Below are 21,334 nucleotides of genomic sequence, written 5' to 3'. Positions count from 1 at the left end.
GGGATGAGGTGACTCTCCTTTTCAGCTTGGTTCTTCCCTTTTTCCCTTATTTCTCTTTCTCTCTCTCTCTCTCTCTCTCTCTCTCTCTCTCTCTCTCAATGAATCTCTCTCTTTCTGGATAACTTTCTTTCTGTGGCTTACAATCATTACAACAAGTTACTTGTGTGACACCATGGCTAATACTGTGCATAATTCACAATGAGGGCACATAACATGGACATAATGACTCTGCTTTTCGACCTCATGTATGTTTTTTTTAATCTAAATCTTTTTATTTCGTTTTCAGTATTACAAAGTGCAAAGTTGTTCATTTGTTATAGACTGGTTATATGAAAAAAAATATATATAAAAAAATATGCTACACATCTCATACACAACAAAAATAAAAGAACGATCGAAATACCCAAATATAATCCCTCCCAACAATATAATTATCAACGATAATGGAATGGGAAGACTGTCATTCCATTTAACTGTGCTTGTTTATCAAGAATTTACAAAGCCTGGAATGAGTTTAAAAAGATCCCTGTGCTTTCTGAAACCTTGCATTTGAATGTTGAAGCGAGTACCTGATTTCTTTGAATTTAAGGCAGGCAGGACACAACTTCTCTCAACCATTGTGTTTGAGTGGGCGGTGCAGGTTCCATCCACTTTTGCAGAATTGCTTGCCGGACCAGAAGAGAGGCAAAAAGATATAGTGCATTGTTTATATGCAGTTAATCTAACCACCTCTTCAGTGACCCCAAAAAGAGCAAGTAGAGGCTTTGGTTCCAATTTGATGCTTAACAACTGGGATAATGTTTGGAAGACCTCTATCCAGAACTTGTTAAGGCTGGGGCATAACCAATACATATGAATAAGAGAGGCATCATACATTATACATAACGCACAATGGACTAACATCATGGTAAATTGTGGATAATTTGGCTTATGAGATATGAGCCCTGCTATGAACCACTTCGAATTGGATGTCGAGCACATAGAGAGGTGTAATTAACAAGTTTAAGACTGGAACTCCATCTTCTGCTAAAGAGGGGCCCAGGTCCTTTTTGACTCTATGTAGGCTATGTTTGACATTGTTTTCTGCACATTACTTTTCACTGCTTCTTGTATGAATCATGCAGTAAAGTAGAATGCCACACTTTTTTTGGGGCCTTGTTTATTTTGGATTTGCACTTTGCCATTAATCAGTTCATATTTTTTTTATGATAAGTTTAAATTTAACCTGTTCTGACATTGTGTACATTATTATTTATTTGTTTACCTCCTTGCTGCTAGTCTTTATTCTTATATTTTCTTATTTTGTTACAATATTGAATTTAAATTAAGTAAATAAAGTAAAATGGGATGGACTGTCCAATGCATACTTTGTTACTAGAAATGGTAGCTGGGATTCAGGTAAAGGAAAGAGCAGAAAGTAGGCCATTGCAAAGCCAAAAGAAAGCAGATTTAAAGGGGGCATTGAGAGCGAGTGGCAGGAGAGAAAAGGCATTGCTTTTGAAGTGTTGCTCAGATTCAGGGATATACCGGTACTTAAATTCAATGTATTATACTTAGACAAGGACAATAGTTATTACACATTTTTACATTTTGCAGTAAAGCGTTCAGATGGATTGCGCTACTGTTTTTTTTCCTTAACTGTTTGAAATATAACTTTGAAATGAGAACATTCTAAATAATACAATAAAAACAGGGTATGAGTATTCTAGAGCTTTCAAGGTATTGTTTTTTTTATTTTTTCACATTATTTTTTGTTGTTGTTGTGTTCTTTCTTTATCCTGCCGAGGGCAGCAAAAGGCCTAGGAGCGTTAAAACTGACAAGTCATAGAAGAAGAAAAAGGAGAAACCCCGCCTTTCCTGTTTTCTATTGGCCAATCGGAACTCAGCAGCTCATTGTACTGTACTGTGTTTCAGAAACGGGACAGCTAGTTAGCTAACATAGTGACAGAAAGCTAAAAACACAACACTTTTATTCATTAGGCTGCCCTGTCCTGAAGGCCACACTGCTAACAAGCTCACACCACAGCCGTAAACAGTACCATGGTCGGTGTCAAAGTGATCGGGAGTGACCCGGACTTCCAGCCAGAGCTAGCGGCCGCCGGCTCACGTCTCGCCGTGGTGAAGTTCACAATGGCTGGGTAAGCTCACCAAACCGGCTTCGAGGCCTCTTTATTGTATGAAATACAGTACATGGGCTAGCCTGAAACTTGGTATGTTAGTCTCGGTTGTCGACAAAAGACTGTTTAGAAACCACAGCTCGTCGTTAAAATGTTGCGGGGAGCTGACGAACTCGGTTAACTGGCATGAGTTGCTTTCTTTGCTAGGGAACGTAGGTTAGCATGCTATCATTAGCAGGCGTTAGCTAACTAGCTGTGTCGCTTACAATGACATGGCAGTATTGCAGTAACTTGGCCGAAGAGGTGTCGTAATAAGACGTTACGTTGGTTAATTCAATTGAGAATGGGCTAACTGCTCAGCTATCAAAGCAGAAACATGGCCAACAATAAAGATAAACAAATAAATCTGTTTATTTTTTCTCCTCACTGTAGACAGTCACCGTTAGCGTTATGTCTTTATACTTTGACAAGAGTGATCACTGTTGGATAAAATGACAGTTTGGATAAGTCACCTATTCTGTTTACATCCTTAAAAATCTAAACCTTTATAGAGTTTATAGCAACAGCTCCCTAAGTAGGTGCTGTATGTATGTAGATATATTATATACAGGAGGCGTTGCCACAGTACAGCTGCTCTTTGGAAGTTTTTTTGAAGAATGTAACATAAGTAGCCTATTCAATTTAACTGACATGTTGATTGAGTCGATATTAGCTATTTGTGTATTGAGCTTGAGGACAGCGGATGTTTAGGGTAGGATGAGCAGTCATTAGAAATACATTGTTGGTCTCAAAAGAAAGAGAATATGCAATGGAGACCAAAAAAGGTCTCCATTGCATAATCTGTCCCCCAGAGAGCCCTGTCAAGTTTGTTTAACTGTACAATGTCTTGCTCACAACTTCATATTGTCAAGGTGGTCAGCGATTCTGGAGAATGCTTGTTGTCAAGTATATTTTGGTTAAAATCAGTGAGTATCTTTTCTCCTCACAATCTGCTACCTGTCTACTCCACTGACGAGAAGACAAAATCTGGTGTTGTTAATACATAACCTAGGCTCTGTAATCTGTTATGTAAACGAAGGGGGCCCAACGTAGCTAGCAACATGCCCTTTTACAGAGCCTATGCTGTGTATTAACACTGGATATTTATTCAGCGCACACACAGTACAGACAGATAGCTGATTGGGAGGAGATATTCACAGATAGACAAAAAGTGTTTTAGACAACAAGTGTTCTCCAAAATCGCTTACTACTCCTTTAAGGGCTCCATATTAAAATGTTCTTAAATGTTTATGATGTAAAATGGTTATCAGATATTATTAGATTTTTAAACTATGCCTTTTTAAAATCAAAGCTGGTCATTTTTGTAACTAACAACAACAGTACATACATGGTCAAATCAAAGCATCAGCGAAGAAAACCCAAATACTTGACTATAATATACAACAGAGACAACATAAAGTCCCCACATTCGAGAAGCTGGACCTTGCTAAGTATTTTCTCTTTACTTGATCCATCTGTGTTGTTAATTTCTTTCAAACTAATTGACTTGTTGATTAATTAATGCATTCTAGATCACTAACACACTCTTCCTTTTGCCTCCCCAGGTGCCGGCCCTGTGTAAGAATAGCTCCAGCTTTCACCATGTTGAGTAACAAGCACCCACACGTCGTCTTCCTTGAAGTAGATGTTCATGTCTGTCAGGTGAGTCACATCCACGTCTTGGTTAGCTGATTCAAGAACATGAGGGGTTTATCTCATCAATTTACAAATGTCTTCCACATTAAGACATCACAGATCAGCATGGCGTGTTCCAGTATGGCCACGTTGTGATATTTAACTGAATCTATTATTATTTTTGGCTTTATAGTTGTGTATGTTGAATGACCTGGAATAGATTAATGTCGAATGAAAATAAAAAGCATGTTTAAAAAAAAAGTAGATCTTCTTACTTTTTCATTGAACCAAAAAAGTCATGTTTTAAGTAACAAACATTTGAGCAATATTTCTCCTAACCCAAAGTAATTGATATAGTTTTTTTATTCAGTTTTGGTTATTGTAAAATTGGTCTTGGAGTGGCACTAAACATTTCTTTAAAAGTCTTAAATCTTACTTGCCTTAAGGCTTGTGCCCACCGGACTATTTTTTTTCAAGGCGGAGTGATCCGTGCAGCGTAATTTTTATCTTCAAAAGTTCAACTGTTTTAAACTTAAAGCGCTCGAGACACTCCTTCTCAACCGCGAGTTTGGTACCAATCCACTATCCTTTGTAAGTAGTGGACCAAACTACCACAAATGTATAGTTTAATTTAAAAAGAAATACTTCCTCCACAAGATGTGTCTTTGTTACACATATGTAACAAGTCATTATTTGTCATTCAAATTTAAACAATTGGCCTGCTGTCAAGAATGATCTTCATGCTGAAACAGAAATGTAATATAGACACCAAAACAGAGGGTAATAAAAAAAATGAGAAACAATGAGTTTAAACTAACAGTTAGGGTCTCCACGATGCAAGATTAATTCAACTCAACCATTCCTGTGTTTCTCAGGCGACAGCGGCGGCCAACAACATCTCAGCCACGCCAACGTTCTTGTTCTTCAGGAACCGGGTTCGCGTGGACCAGTATCAGGGCGCCGACTCGGCCGGTCTGGAAGAGAAGATCAAACAGCACACAGAGAACGACCCGGGAAACAACGAGGACTCAGACATTCCAAAGGGATACGTGAGTGGACCGCGTGTTCCTGACACCTCTCTGTTCAGGGAGTGCAGGGCTCAACGCTAAGGTTTTTTTTCACTTGGCCGGTCGGGCCAGTGGGTCTGAATTCTACTTGCCCGAAGTAAATTTTTACTGGCCCCTATACAATTTTTTTTTTCTATTAGTAGTGTTCAAATAATTGTTATATTTGCTCTTTATTGACAATGTATAAACAAATCATGGACAGTATTATAGATGAGTTAAGGTTCATACTGAAAGTGGAGGCTATAATTCAAATATTATTTGAGTTGGAACCTCAATAAACCTACAATAACTGCAAACGAGACATGTTTTATGCAAACAAATCATGTAAAGAACTTTAACAGCACTATTTTTATTTGTTTTACCTTATTCCTTTTACAACAGCAATTCTTTAAAACTTCTTTCTGCAAAAATTTTTTTAGGCCTACAACAATTAGTTTCAAATTATTATTTATTTTTTTACTATAGGCTATTATTTTAATGTGTGTATGAGTGATTTTGATTTGATTCAAAATCTCAAAATTTGGCTTAGGACAGGCTGTTTTGAACACTTTTCCAGTAGCTTACTTTTAAGCTTCCACTGTCTCATGGTATGTGAAGTCAGACACCTCTGGCCCATTTATTGAGATCTATGCAGGCTGTAAAGATGTTCCTCTGCTAACTGTTGCTGATGTCTGTGTTGACCTGCACATTAACTGGTAGTAGGCTACTAGCAGCAGAGCTAATGTTAGCATCCTCGCTACTACTAGATTCACGTTGGGTGCATAATGCATTTAAAAAACGCAGATATTTTCGCTGCTTTTCAGACGGTCGGGGTCGACTTCACTTCATTTATAATTTACTCGTTGGCTTTTGGACTTTCTGTCACACCAACCTACTGCGTGTAGTTCTCTTCTCTACCTCTCTAACTGGGTGTGTGTGCTCACCGGTGTTGTGCCGAGTCTGCGTGTATGTGTGTGTGTATCGGCGGTGGAGCCCCGTCCCCCCTTCACAAAACGGAGCAGAGAGGAGAGGAGAGATGCAACGTAGCAAACACTACGCACACACAAATTAGCGTTAATGTAATAATTAGCACCAGTTAAATATGAAAATAGACCATAGATAGATTACTTGTATTTGGCGATTCAAATGATATATTTTTATTATTCAAGAATTTCAGCGGAACCGGTCGGGCATGCCAGTTGTCATAGTTACTGGCCCGACATGGCATTTTACTTGCTCCGGGACGTCGGGCAATCCTTATTGTCGAGCCCTGGAGTGTGTTCATGTAAAACCTATCGCTGAATGTGAACTCGCATGTTAATTTAGTTCTGTTTGCTTGGTTTGCAGATGGACCTCATGCCTTTCGTCAACAAAGCTGGCTGCGAGTGCCTCAACGAGAGCGACGACTGTGGCTTCGATAGCTGCTTAATCAAAGACTCCTCCTACCTGGAGTCTGACTGTGACGAACAGGTACAAGCTTCATGAAACTGCTTCTGTCATCCTCGAACGTACGCTAAGCCCCGCCCCCTCTGATACTGTTGCAACACCAGTCTTTTTACTTCTGTTCTTGCCCAGCACATATAAGGTGGTCGCATTTGCCATTTGTAATTATTATTAGTCATATATATTAATATGAATAATAAGGGGTTCTTGGACTTTGCCAGCAGCAATGACAACTGTCACGACTCTCTAGCACCTAATTTAGCGAACTGTGCGACACTTCAAGAAAATAAACGGCATCGTTCTTTTCTTATAGTTATACGTCTATTATAATACATGATGAGGAAAAGAAAAATACTTTTGTATAAAGGACAAACAGATGTGTTTGAAGTATATAGACTGTGGGCCTTAAAGTGATATGAAATGAAGCCCCATTCACCCCTCCCTTATCCTCGGGGTAGTTTTTTTTACCACTGTGAGGAAACTGGTCCTGCTAGCACAGTTCAGGTTAATGTTACCTGCTCTGACCTGATTAATTGCATTTGTGAGAAAAAAACGATGGCAGACGGATAAATACTAAATTCCTTATACTTTCGTCTGGGTAATTGGCTTTTCCCTACACTCTGCCTCGCATCACAGGAGGAACATTTCCTCTTTCGTCTCACAAACTTTACATTTCAGCCCCATGGTGTTTGATGATGGTTTTATTTTTATTTTCTTTGTCTAGTTGCTGATAACTATGGCCTTCAACCAGCCTGTGAAGCTGTTCTCTATGAAGATACAGTCCACAGACTTTGGTGAGTTGTGTTTAATGCTGTCCTACACATCAGTCATTCTTTTGAATCTCTCTATCTGGAGGTACTGCAATGAAGATAAAGTTTCCTGATAGCTAACATCCTTCCCCCCTCCTGCTTCTTGCTACACCCCCCCCCCCCCCCCCCCCCTCGTACCCTGTGTCTTAGTCCAAGCCCCTAAGGTGGTGAAGGTGTTCATCAATCTCCCTCGCTCCATGAGTTTTGACGACGCCGAGCGGAGTGAAGCCACGCAGGCTCTGGAGCTGTCAGAGGAAGACTACAAAGAAGACGGTTTGATTCCTCTACGCTACGTCAAGTTTCAGAACGTACAGAGTGTTACGGTAAGCAACACATTACTGCAGAGACGGAGCCATGGGCCAAACATGCTGCCTCTTTAATATGACACTTTGTTTGAGTTTAACCTTTATAACCATATTGGCATTTGACTTTGTGTAAATGAAGTAAAGGATCAACAAGTTGATACAACACTGCTCTCGGTTTTATCAAGTGGTTTACAAGCTAAAAAATGTGTTCCAACTGGACAAAAGTGCTCGAAGTGAGGCATTTTTAGTCTTACTGATAGGACTAAGAATAAAAGCAGTTTATCAACTTCTAAACTCAGGAAATGACTCCTTTCTCTAGAGGTTTCTAACCTGTTAGGATCTGCTAGGATACAGTTTTCAGGTAAAGAGACGAGCACAAATGAGTGGGAGGCAGAATATGGATTGTTGAGATTGAGTTTATCAGAAGTTCATTTTGACCAAGAAAAGGCACAATTTGAATGCAAGACATTTATGCCTCGTTTCCACCGAGTAGAGCGGGTCGGATCGGAGCGGCTCAGAGCAGGACAGCTCACTTTTAAGAATCTCTGTGTTGTTTCCACCGCCGACCCTACCCTTACTGGTGGGGCGGGGTTTAGGCTGTACTGCGATAGCCGCCGCCAGAATATGGGTCAAACTATCGGGCTGTGGAACAACTGTGGTCAAGCCAGCGGTCTCTTGTTTTTGCTTGGTCAAACCAGCCGCTTCTTTATTTATTCCCCCCGTGTTGTGAGCACAGAAACGGCTCGGTGCAACTAATAGAGACAGTGAGCAAACAGCGCTGGCTGCGGCAGCTACGTGACATCGTAGCAGTGGGACACAGTGTAGCCAACTGATCTATTTAATGACGAGGAAAAACACCACACAATAAACAGTGCCGCGCTCACATTTTCGCCAAAACTCTCTTCACTCTAGCCGAGGTGACTACAAACGGTGGAAATGATTCAAACCAGCCGCTTCTTTATTTAATCCCCCCGTGTTGTTGTGAGCGTGTATTTACTATCTATGGCGTAAACACACAGAGACGGCTCGGTGCAACTCATAGAGACAGTGAGCGAACAGTGCTGGCTGCGGCAGCTACGTGACTATGGGACACAGTGTAACCAACTGATTAATTTATTGACGAGGAAAAACACCACACAATAAACAGAGCTGTGCTCACATTTTCTCCAAAACACAAGACTATCTTCACTCTTGCCGAGATGACTACACATGGCGGAAATTATTCTTTCGACCAATCAAATGACGGCAGTGTGTAGCTCCGCCTTTTAGGCACCCTTTCAGGCGGCTAGTACCCCTACGGAGGAGTACTGAGATTAGGAGCTGCTCAGAGCGGTTAGGTGCGCTTAAACCGTACCCTACCCAACTTTTGGCAAATGAAAAGCCAAACTACCCGGACCGAACCGCTCCGATCCGACCCGCTCTACTCGGTGGAAACGAGGCATTACTCTTCATGAGTATTTAATATAGTGGTATTGCATTTAATTTGATTTAAGTCATTGGTTTGCAGACTTCTTCCACCACTGACAGTGACCTCATACTGTCTCCTAAATAAAGACAAGAAGTCAGACTGTCTACATTCCTCCGTTGCCATGGTGCCAGCAGGGTCATGGTGTGGTTCCAAACCGGTTCAGTTTGTTTATTGATGCTTTATGTGTCTTTGTTTCTCTCCAGTTGTTTATCAAGTCCAACCAAGGAGACGAGGAGACGACAAAAATCAACTACTTGACATTCATAGGCACTCCGGTACAGGCCACCAACATGAGCGACTTCAAGAGGGTAAGGAGCAGTCACAGCAACCTGCTGGGTTCATTGATCTTCAAGGTTGTTTGTGTGTGTGTGTGTGTGTTGAACTCATGGGTGATCATTAAATTTTTTTGCCATACAGGTTGTAGGAAAGAAAGGAGAGAGTCACTGAGCTGGACAACCAAGGGGAGGAAGAGGAAGCTGCAGATACATCCAAGGACTTTTCCCTCTGCCAAAGCTGCCACACAATACACACATCTAACTGACACACACACACATATACATACAGCCTCCAGCTGACCTCCTCGAGCTTGTAATGAATTCTCCACCTGTGGAGACTCAGTCTTTAAATCATTTGTATTTTAATTCTGATGAAAATCCCTGTAAATAAAACACAATCCTTTTTCAAAGGCACGTGCGTGGTGTCGGCTTTCTGTGGGAACTACTGTAGCTGTAGGTGGAATTTATTGTTACAAATAATTGAGCCTACGGCCGTTCACGTGTGTATGTATTGTTTATTAGGGCAGTCACTAAGAACTATTCATACCAAATTAAAAAGTAATATCAATCCGTTATATGAGGTTAAGTCTGACTCTGCACGGACTGAAATTACTACCCAACATATCAACCATCATCCCTTAACGTATTGGAGCCTACAAAAGCTTATGGTTAAATGCCCCCACACATACACACATACAGGTGAAACTCATATTATCAGAATATCAAAAGCTCTTTTTTTATTTCTAATTTAATTTAAAAAGTGAAAGTTCCATATTTTCTAGAGATATTAGACATATAGTGATATACAGTCATATGAAAAAGTTTGGGAACCCCTCTCAGCCGGCATTATAATTGACTCTGCTTTCACAAATAAAATATAAAAGTGGTATGTCTTTAATTTACTAGGAACAGCTAAGTACTGGGATGTTTTCCAAACAAAGATTTTTTGAAAAGCAGTATTTGGTTGTATGAAATAAAATAAAATGTGAAAAACTGGCTGTGCAAAAATATAGGAACCCTTGTGGTTTTGTTGATTTTAATGCCTGTAACAGCATGTAAAACTGATGACTTTAAACACAAAGTTGGTTGGATTATGTTGTTAAGCCTTGAACCTCATAGAAATGTCTGTTTAATCATGAGAAAATGTATTTTAGGTGCCTAAATGCAAGTTGCACTTCTCTTTGACTCTCTGCTGAAGTGAGACAGAATGGGATCATCAAAACAGCTCCCAAAAGATCTTAAAAACAAAGATTGTTCATTGTCATGGTTTAGGGGAAGGCTACAAGAAGCTTTCCCAAAGGTTTCAATTGTCAATTTCGACTGTAGGGAACGTTGTCAGGAAATGGAAGGACACAGGCATAGTGGCAGTTAAACCCAGGCATGGCAGACCAAGAAAAAAACAGGAGCGGCATAGGTGGAGGATTGTGAGAATGGTTGCACACAACCCACAGATCACCTCCAAAGACCTGCAAGAACATCTGGCTGCAGATTGTGTATCTGTACATCGTTCAACAATTCAGCGCAATTTGCACCAAAACATCTGCTTTTTATAAAGACCAAATAACTTAATTTTTGTCTCATCAGTCCAAAGCATTTTCTTCCAATATGAATCTGGCTTGTCTAAATGAGCTTTCGCATACTCCATGCAACTGTATCTGTGGCGTGGGCGCAGAAAGGGCTTCCTTCTCATCACCCGGCCATACAGATGTTTTGGTGCAAATTGCACTGAATTGTAGAACCATGTACAGATACACAATCTGCAGCCAGATGTTCTTGCAGGTCTTTGGAGGTGATCTTTGGGTTGTGTGCAACCATTCTCACAATCCGCCGCATATGCCGCTCTTGTACTTTTCTTGGTATGCTAGACCTGGGTTTAACTGCAACTGTGCCTGTGTCCTTCCATTCCCTGACAACGTTCCTTACAGTAGAAATTGACAATTGAAACCTTTGGGAAAGCTTCTTGTAGCCTTCCCCTAAACCATGACAATGAATAATCTTTGTTTTTAAGATCTTTTGGGAGCTGTCTTGATGATCGCATTCTGTCTCACTTCTGCAGAGAGTCAAAGAGAAGTGGAACTTGCATTTAGGCACCTAAAATACCTTTTATCATGATTAAACAGACCTTTATATGAGGTTCAAGGCTTAACAACATAATCCAACCAATTTTGTGTTTAAAGTCCTCAGTTTTACATGCTGTTACATGCATTAAAATCAGCAAGACCACAGGGGTTCCCATATTTTTGCACAGCCAGTTTTTCACATTTTATTTAATTTCATAAAACTAAATACTGCTTTTCAAAAAATCTTTTTTTGGAAAACATCCCAGTACTTAGCTGTTCCTGGTAAATTAAAGACATACCACTTTTATCTTTTTTGTGTGAAAGCAGAGTCAATTATAATGCCGGCTGAGAGGGGTTCCCAAACTTTTTCATATGACTGTATGTCTGGCATTTTTTTGTTTAACCTTTCTGAATTCTGGCATACAGCTCATGAAAATCAAAAATCCACCATCTCAAAATCAAAACAAATGTGTATAATACAAAAATGTTGCACTTGTTAATAAGTATTTTCATTCATCTACTATATACTTGGTCTTGGATCTTATTTTGCATGACATATTGCATTAATGCGGCACGGCATGGTGACGATCAGCCTGTGGCACAACTGAGGTGTTATGACGCCCAGTTTGCTTTGATAGTGGCCTTCAGCTTGTCTGTATTGTTGGGTCTGGTGTGTCTCATCTTCCTCTTGATAATACTCCATAGATTATCTATGGAGTTCAGGTCAGGAGAGTTGTCTGGTCATTATGATTCAAGTACAGTAATACCATGGTCAGTCTATCAGTTACTAGTGGTTTATGGCACTGTGGACAGGTGTCAAGTCATGCTGGAAAAGGAAATTGTCATCTCTATAAAGCTTGTCAACAGATAGAAGCATGAGGTGCTCTAAAATCTTCTGGTAGACGGATGTGGTGACTTTGGACTTGATAACACTGAGGACCAACAGCAGCAGATGACATGATACCTCAAATCATCACTGATCCAAATGAAATGTTGCTTTTCATGCTTTTCATTTGGATATCAAGGTCCCAAAGTCTAGAGGAAGATTGGAGGGGCACAACATTCAAGTTGCTTGAAGACCACTCTCAAGTTTCAACAGTCAGTGATGATGTCAGTGTTATCAAATCCAAAGTCAACACAGCCATCTATCAGGAGATTTTAGAGCACTGCATGCTTCCATCTGTTGACAAATTTTATAGAGATGCTGATTTCCTTTTTCTAGCAAGACTTGACACCTGTCCACAATGCCAAAACCACTAGTAACTGGTTGACTGGCCATGGTATTAATGTGCTGGATTGGCCATACAACTCTCCTGACCTGAACTCCATTGAGAAACTATGGGCTATTGTCAAGAGGCAGATGAGACACACCAGACCCAACAATACAGACGAGCTGAAGGCCTCTATCAAAGCAACCTGGGCTTTCATAACACCTCAGCAGTGCCACAGGCTGATAGTATCCATGCCACGCCGGATTGAGGCGTGGCATGGATACCAAACCAAGTACTGAGTACATATGCACTTCAACAAGGCATTTTACGGCCGCTCACTAGATATTTTCTCTTTTTTGGAACATTCTCTGTAAACCCTAGAGATGGTTTAGAGTGAAAATCCCAGTAGATCAGCAGTTTCTGAAATACTCATACCAGCCCTCCTGGCACCCTGAACATTGCCATGTTCAAAGTCACTTAAAACCCCTTTCTTCCCCATTCTGTTGCTCGGTTTCAACCTCAATAAGTTGTCCCGTCCAGGTCTACATGCCTAAATGCATTGAGTTGCTGACATGTGATTGGCTGATTAGTTATATGTGTTAACAAGAAAATGAACCGCTGTACCTAATAAAGTGGCCGGTGAGTGTATATGCCAATGCTGTACACTGCAGGAGTAAGTACTACATAATGTCTCTAATCAAGTCAAAACATGTCATGCTTTTACTGTAAAAAGGAATCATAACTAACAGCAAAGCCACTATTCACACTTGATATCATTTGGGTGAGTTGAGATTGGTTTGATCAGGATTATTTAGAACATGAGAACGTGTCTCCTGCACCACAAGCTGATATCGTCCCAACCCCTCCCCTTCTTCTCCCTTCCTGATGTCAAGCCTGTCCCCCCAGGCCGCTGTGATTCTTACCTCCCGCCCCTTCCACAGATCTACAGGTGTATGCATGGGTGTAACCTACATGCTGTGAAGTGTATGAGCACAAGTACTATTCATTGGAGATCAGCAAAAGTATACTGCACGGGAAGTACATTAACTGAGTTTATGGGTTAGGAGGGCAGAGCATTTACCAGGAAATGAAACTTGACGTTCGCTGTCTTGTGAAATGGCGGAGCAAGGAATTCAGATGGACCAGGAAAAACTCTGCTGTTCAATCTGTCTGGATCTACTGAAGGACCCAGTGACTATTTCCTGTGGACACAGCTACTGTATGAACTGTATTAAAAGCCACTGGGATGAAGAGGATCAGAAGAGAATTTACAGCTGTCCTCAGTGCAGACAGGCCTTCAGACCGAGGCCTGTCCTGGTGAGAAACACCATGTTGGCAGATTTAGTGGAGGAGCTGAAGAAGACTGGACTCCAAGCTGCTCCAGCTGATCACTGCTGCTATGCTGAACCTGGAGATGTGGCCTGTGATGTCTGCACTGGGAGAAAGCTGAAAGCCACCAAGTCCTGTCTGCAGTGTCTGGTCTCTGTGAGCAACACCTCCAGCCTCACTATGAATCTGCTGCCTTTGACAAACACAAGCTGGTGGAGCCCTCCAAGAAGCTCCAGGAGAACATCTGCTCTCGTCATAACGAGGTGATGAAGATTTTCTGCCGCTCTGATCAGCAGTCTATCTGTTACCTCTGCTCCATGGATGAACACAAAGGCCACGACACAGTTTCGGCTGCAGCAGAACGGACTGAGAAGCAGAGAGAGCTCGGGGAAAGTCGGCAAAGAATCCAGAAGAGAATCCAGGACATGGAGAAATATATGGAGGTGCTTCAGCAGGAGATCACTGATCTGAGGAGGAAAGACACTGAACTGGATCAGCTGTCACACACAGAGGACCACACCCAGTTCCTACAGAATTACACCTTGCTAACACGTCTTGGTGAAGCAGACTCACCCAGCAACAATATCGGCCCTTCAAGGGACACTGAGGACGTGTCTGCAGCTGTGTCAGAGGCCAGAGAGAAACTACAAGACGTTCCTGGGGAGGAATGGACCAAGATGTCACTAGGAGCACCTCAAGTGGAGGTTTCACTGCCACATGCAGAGCCAAAGACCAGAGATGAATTCCTCAAATATTCGTGTGAAGTCACACTGGATCAAAACACAGCACACAAATGTTTGAGCGTCAGCTGTAGCATGGCAGAACACAAATATTTAGATCCTAAGAATCCTTCCTATAATGATCACCCTGACAGATTTACTGACTGGTGTCAGGTTTTGTGTAGAGAAGGTCTGATTGGACAGTGTTACTGGGAGGTGGAGCGGAAGGGGGAAGTCTTTGTGGCAGTCGCATACAAGAGTATCAGAAGAGTAGGAAGAGAAAGTGATTTTGGATACGATGATTCTTGGGCATTACAATGTTTCAATGGTGGTTATGAATTCAGACATGACAACATCAGAACTCCCATCTCTGGTCCTCAGTCCTCCAGAGTAGGAGTGTACCTGGATCACAGGGCAGGTATTCTGTCCTTCTACAGCGTCTCTGAAACCATGACTCTGCTGCTCAGAGTCCACACCACATTCACTCAGCCGCTCTGTCCTGGACTTGGAATGCAAAAACATGGAGCCTCTGCTAAAATCTGCAATGCTTTAACCACATAAGAATAATTGGGTTGAAACCCTCAGAAGTAAGACACAACACTGAGTAAGTCAACACGACTCAGAGGTCCTGTACAAAGCCCTTTGTGTCTTTTCACTGACCGTGGTTACCACTGCTTGGGATGACTCGTGAATTTTCATCTTTGAAAATGTTTTTGTAAAAAAATATAGATACAATTCAAAAAAGTAAAAAATAATTTTTTTAAACACTAATAATAAAAGAATGGGATGATGATAAACTAATATTAAATGTATTAATTATTTTTGTTTTGAATATGTGTATGCTTCTGATATTTTTCTTTTTTTTGGTGGGTTGGGGGATTGGTTAAGGGGGAAATTGTATTAGGCTATAATTGTTTTTATTTATTTATATATATATATGATTCCTTTCAATCATAATAAATCATCAATCGGCATATAAGCTTCCGGAATTTAGTTTTTGTAACATATGTGGTGTGCTTTTTTTTATACTGTCCTTTGTCGACATTGTTACTTTGTATGATATATGTTTGTATTATTACTGCAATATTTCCAGCTTCTTCTGTTCTATTGTACGGGCACTAAAGCCTTGAGGTGTTTACAACTTCATCACAAAGGGGGAACAAAATAAAAAAAAATTCTGAATCAATCATTTTGGGTAATAGTTTTTCATAATTTGTTTTCTATGTGCAGTTTTATGTCATAGGGTGGCCAACCCGCGGCTCGCGAGCCGCATGCGGCTCTTTGCCCAGCTTCGTGCGGCTCTTCAGTTCATATCAAATTATGATTATAATTTTTTTTTTTTTTTTTTTTTAATACTTTTTTTTTGTGGGCCTATGTGTGTGCATGTTCGCAAACGTTTCATGCGGCTCTTACGTTCGTTTTACATTATTATTTCATTTTTTATTTTATTAATGTGTAGGCCCTATGTGTATGCCTGTTCGCAAATGTTTAATTGAGGACGCAACATAACGTTCGCAAACGTTTGGTGCGGACGCAACATAAAACTGCCCGCTCAGCTTGGAGGGAGGTTTTCCGTGAGTAAACTATTTGTGTCAAGTTCGCTCCGAAACAAAGTGGGAGAGTTCATATTTTTTGTTGAAGGTTATGCCAAGCCATTCTGCCTTATATGCCAGGTGTCATTTGCGCATTTCAAGGCTTCAAATCTTCAGCGCCACTTCAGCTCTCTCCATGCTAAAAGTAAGTCCCACAAAGCAACATGCATAGTAAGAGAAAAACGCTATTTTAAATTGTTATATTTTTGTTTGTGGACTTGGTTGAACTGAGAGTTTGTGTGTGAGGCAGTGCACACAATGTTCATTGTTGAAAATGACTGCCCTGTCGTCTTTAGTCCAGTCCTGTCATTATCACAGGGGCGGCCTTAACGATCTGGGGGCCCGTTTCAAGTCCTAGTGTGGGTCCCCCTGTTTTTTTTAATTTTTTTTTAATTTTTTATATATAATGCTTTTGCATGCATGTGCAAGCTCCCCGCGAAAATAAAAACGCCCTCCCCCCCTGAAATCTTACTGGCCACCCCAGTGCCCCCCCCCCCCCCCCCCCGTTCAAATGTTATTTTTTATTTTCATTTTATTTTTTTAATTACATTTTTTTCCTGATATGTATCCTAGTTCAGAGATGATATGTATTTTTTTTCTTTCTTAACTTTTTTTGATAGGTAGTTGCCAAGTTCATCACACAAACACTCCAATCCGCTGATATGAGATCAGTTTGCAATTTTCAATTACTAAATTAATGGTAGGACTGTGGCCACTAGAACTGGTCTCTGGTCAGCAAAGGTCTTGAAAACAGCATAAGTGTGCTTGTGACATGCGTGCCACCCATGCATGTGTATAGGCACGTGTCCCAGCAGATTTTTGAAATCTGAATAAAAAAATTAAAGTTTGTAGTTAGCGAGTGTAACATGTTCTTAGCAAGGGCAGACTTTCATAAATAAAGGTTTATTTTTTTAGCAAGATATTTGGTCAAAAGCTAGTGGTCATCCGTCCCTCTGTCCAGTTGTTAGGCATTTGGCTGCTAGCAAGTTATGTTGTCTTGCTAATTTTACTATTCATCTGAGCTGAAATAAATATTGACTTTTTCCTTTATTATCTTCGCGAGAATGCACCAGAATACTTAGATTACATGTTAAAAACACAAAAAAATCTTCTGGGGGGGATGCCCCCAGACCCCCCTTCAGGGGTTTAGTTTTCTGACAAACATTACAATGGATACTAACATGATTTGGGCATTTGGGATTATAAATCATCTTTGAATTGGTTGTACAGCATATCACATGCTATTCATTCAGGGGTGCGATGGCCACCCCACTCTAACTCTGTGGCCCACTTTGGCCACCCCCAGTCAAAATTTCCTGGAATCGCCACTGTGTGTACCCGTGTGTACGATGTGGCTCTTTGCAGTAACACAGTAAAAAATGTGGCTCTTTGTCTCTGACTGGTTGGCCACCCCATATTGTGTGTACGTTGTGTTTATTTTGTATTTATCTATTTATTTAGTTCATGCACACATGTGCTGAGAGCATGGCTGATAGAAGTCATTGAGCATTTCTATTAAATGGAGCTATAGGTCCTGCTCGAAGTTTGGACCGACTTAGGGCCATTTCACACACAATTATAACACCAGGCCAAACAGGCACTTTCTATGTTATCCTCTGTCTCTACAATAAAGCAGGTCTAATATACATTAAATTAACCCCCTGCCAAGAAGGGCAACTTACAAATATGCAATTCATACATACTTAACATTGTCATTAACATCAACAAACTGGTGAATATGAAGGGATGTCTGATATTTAATTTAAAACGGATAGAGGTTAATTAAACTTCAACTGTAGTTGCTCAGTTCTAACAGCAGGTGGTGCTGCTGCAACACAAATGACCTGAGCCTCAATCATTTGACAGTTGAGTTGCTCTATACTGAGTACAACTCATTCTGAATACTGAATCAGTACTTTAGTCTACACACATTGTCATTCACTATAATACTACTGTTCAGTCTTAATACTCAAAGTGATTGGAACTCTGCTCAGGTCTGTGTGGGCTTGCACGGCTGATACAGATTTATTGACACTTTCTGTGGCATTGTCACACCTGTCGTAATATAAGGTTATTCTTAAAGGATGTGGTCTGCTTGGACTGACGGACTAACCAGTTATATGTTATGGACAGCACAGTGCCTAACTAGTCAACAGTTACATACTCCATGTTGACAGTATTCATGTGTATCCTTAGAGGGGAAACGGCAAACCCCCAAGTTCCTTGTTCCTCTTCCTCACCAGAACTATCGTCGGCACAGTCACCTCCATTTGCCTGTTCTGAGCCACATCGAGTAATATGGCTGTCTTATACATCAACAAATAAACTGCTAGAGGACTGTTATCAAGTCAAAATATGTCATGATGTTACTGTAGAATTTTCCACATGAAATGCTGTTCACAGTTGATATGACTTGGGTAAGCGGAGATTGCAGTGTCTGCTGCACCACAAGCCGATATCGTCATAACCCCTCCCCCTCTTCTCCCTTCTCAAGCCTGTCCCCCCAGGCCCACGTGATTCTTACCTCCCGCCCCTTTCCACAGATCTACAGGTGTACATATGGGTGTAACCTACATGCTGTGAAGTGTAAGAGCACAAGCACTATTCATTGGACATCAGCAGGAGTACACTGCACGTTATGCAAATTAACTGAGTGTATGGGTTGGGAGGGAACCAGCGTTTATCAGGAAATGAAACTTGACATTCGCTGTCTGGTGAAATGGCGCAGCAAGGAATTCAGATGGACCAGGAAAAACTCTGCTGTTCAATCTGTCTGGATCTACTGAAGGATCCAGTGACTATTTCCTGTGGACACAGCTACTGTGTGAGCTGTATTAAAAGCCACTGGGATGAAGAGGAACAGAAGAGAATTTACAGCTGTCCTCAGTGCAGACAGGCCTTCAGACCGAGGCCTGTCCTGGTGAGAAACACCATGTTGGCAGATTTAGTGGAGGAGCTGAAGAAGACTGGACTCCAAGCTGCTCCAGCTGATCACTGCTGCTATGCTGAATCTGGAGATGTGGCCTGTGATGTCTGCACTGGGAGAAAGCTGAAAGCCACCAAGTCCTGTCTGCAGTGTCTGGTCTCTTACTGTGAGCAACACCTCCAGCCTCACTATGAATCTGCTGCCTTTGACAAACACAAGCTGGTGGAGCCCTCCAAGAAGCTCCAGGAGAACATCTGCTCTCGTCATAACGAGGTGATGAAGATTTTCTGTCGCTCTGATCAGCAGTCTATCTGTTATCTCTGCTCCATGGATGAACACAAAGGCCACGACACAGTTTCGGCTGCGGCAGAACGGACTGAGAAGCAGAGAGAGCTCGGGGAGAGTCGGCAAAGAATCCAGAAGAGAATCCAGGACATGGAGAGAGATGTGAAGGTGCTTCAGCAGGAGATCACTGATCTGAGGAGGAAAGACGCTGAACTGGATCAGCTGTCACACACAGAGGACCACACCCAGTTCCTACAGAATTACACCTTGCTAACACGTCTTGGTGACTCTACAGCCAGCAACAATATCGGCCCTTCAAGGCACACTGAGGACGTGTCTGCAGCTGTGTCAGAGGCCAGGGGACTACAAGACATTATTGGGGAGGAATGGACCAAGATGTCACTAGGAGCACCTCAAGTGGAGGTTTCACTGCCACAGGCAGAGCCAAAGACCAGAGATGAATTCTTAAAATATTCATGTGAGATCACACTGGATGAAAACACCGCACACAAATATATGAGTGTCAATTATAGTAGCGAGGCAAAACACGAATATACAGATCCTGAGTATTTTCCCTATTATGATCACCCCGACAGATTTACTGACTGGTGTCAGGTTTTGTGTAGAGAAGGTCTGATTGGACAGTGTTACTTGGAGGTGGAGTGGAGTAGGGAAGTCTTTGTGGCAGTTGCATACAAGAGTATCAGCAGAGTAGGAAGAGAAAGTGATTTTGGAAACAGTGACAAGTCTTGGGCCTTACAATGTTTCAATGGTGGTTATGAATTCAGACATGACAACATCAGAACATCCATCTCTGGTCCTCAGTCCTCCAGAGTAGGAGTGTACCTGGATCACAGGGCAGGCATTCTGTCCTTCTACAGCGTCTCTGAAAACATGACTCTCCTCCACAGAGTCCACACCACATTCACTCAGCCGCTCTGTCCTGGACTTGGAATGCATATACAAGGAGCCACTGCTCAAATCTGCAATGCTTTAACCACCACATCAGAAGAAGAATTAGAAGAACTATATGGGTATTGAAATCTATTTGAATTTCTGGTAAAAGATGTAGAAATACTCTCTTCCAGACTCAAACACTAAAATAATCCAATAAATGACTAATACTAATATATAACTTTGAAATCACAACAATTTTATAGTTCCCATAACTGTGATGGTTAATCACAGTTTGATAGTTCCCATCAGTAAAATGAATTGACATGCATTTGATAAATAGATACGTTACAAAGCAGCTTTATAGTTGTACATGACGTCCCTTGATAAGCAAAATGTGTCAAACCTATTGTAAGTGTTAAGTGGACCTCAACACATCTTCTAGAAGCTCGTTCCATGTTTTCACCTCACAAATTGGAATTAATTTTTTCTCTCTTGTGGTGTCATGTTTTAGGGGTAGGCTACACATTTAAATAATTCCCTCTTAGATCATAACTATTATTTCAAAAGTGGAACATAGGCTCAATCTTTTCATCATATATTCCATGGACAAGCTTATGAACCTCAATCGTGTCTCCTCTGTACCTTCTGTAAACAAGTGGGCAAAACATATTTCATTCCTGGAATTAGTTTAATAGCCCTTCACTGGACATTTTCAATCTTTTTGTGTTTAGATTTTATGGACACCACACTGAACTAGCATAACCAATTCTAGATATCGCCAGAGATTTATATGATGGTTAAAAAAAAGGTCCCTTCATAGATTTTAGAAGTAATTTTTATTAGGCTATTGCAATCAGATTTTGCTTTTTTTTCACAGAAATGTGTGTGGATTTCAAGTGAACCAGCCATCACTTCACCCATCCTTTCCCTCCTGTTGCATATTTGTATGATGTATGTGTATTGTTGCTGCAATATTTCCAGCTTTTTCTGGTCTACTGTATGGGCACTATTAGCCTCGAGGAGTTCGACTTCATCACAAAGGGAAAATAATCAAATAAAATATTTTTCTGAATCAATCTCCTTGGGTGATCTATTTTCATAATGTCCGTTTTCAGGCCTATTTGCAGTAGTGTGTCATCATACCCCATATGTTGTAGGCCTTCTTTGATATTTATTTA

General features: G+C 41.1%; 2 protein-coding genes across 2 annotated transcripts; both read left to right on the top strand.

The window, feature by feature from the left end:
- Window positions 1–1,887: 1,887 nt before the first annotated feature.
- Window positions 1,888–9,527, top strand: txnl1 (thioredoxin-like 1). Its single transcript, XM_080046295.1, has 8 exons — window positions 1,888–2,138; window positions 3,722–3,818; window positions 4,667–4,840; window positions 6,185–6,307; window positions 7,005–7,074; window positions 7,240–7,412; window positions 9,066–9,170; window positions 9,280–9,527. Exons 1-8 carry the CDS (start codon window positions 2,041–2,043, stop codon window positions 9,307–9,309), a joined length of 870 nt encoding a protein of 289 aa, XP_079902421.1. The 5' UTR covers window positions 1,888–2,040; the 3' UTR covers window positions 9,310–9,527.
- A 3,997-nt stretch (window positions 9,528–13,524) lies between these two features.
- Window positions 13,525–21,194, top strand: LOC307265314 (uncharacterized protein; the record flags this gene model as incomplete). Its single annotated transcript, XM_080047010.1, is given in 3 exon segments — window positions 13,525–13,888; window positions 13,891–14,997; window positions 18,751–21,194. Coding segments are annotated over 3 exon segments (3,021 nt in total). The 3' UTR covers window positions 20,301–21,194.
- Between the last annotated feature and the right edge of the window lie 140 nt (window positions 21,195–21,334).

This window comes from Ammodytes marinus, assembly GCF_949987685.1.
Source record: "Ammodytes marinus genome assembly, chromosome: 18".
NCBI lineage: Eukaryota > Metazoa > Chordata > Actinopteri > Uranoscopiformes > Ammodytidae > Ammodytes > Ammodytes marinus.
Note: the sequence above shows the minus strand (reverse complement) of the source record. Positions and strands in the feature narration are given on the sequence as shown.

Coding starts and splice junctions, on each gene's coding strand:
- txnl1 (XM_080046295.1), top strand. CDS start 2,041: ATGGTCGGTGTCAAAGTGATCGGGAGTGACCCGGACTTCCAGCCAGAG. Junction 7,075..7,239: donor GATACAGTCCACAGACTTTG/GTGAGTTGTGTT, acceptor CCTGTGTCTTAG/TCCAAGCCCCTAAGGTGGTG. Junction 9,171..9,279: donor ACATGAGCGACTTCAAGAGG/GTAAGGAGCAGT, acceptor TTTGCCATACAG/GTTGTAGGAAAGAAAGGAGA.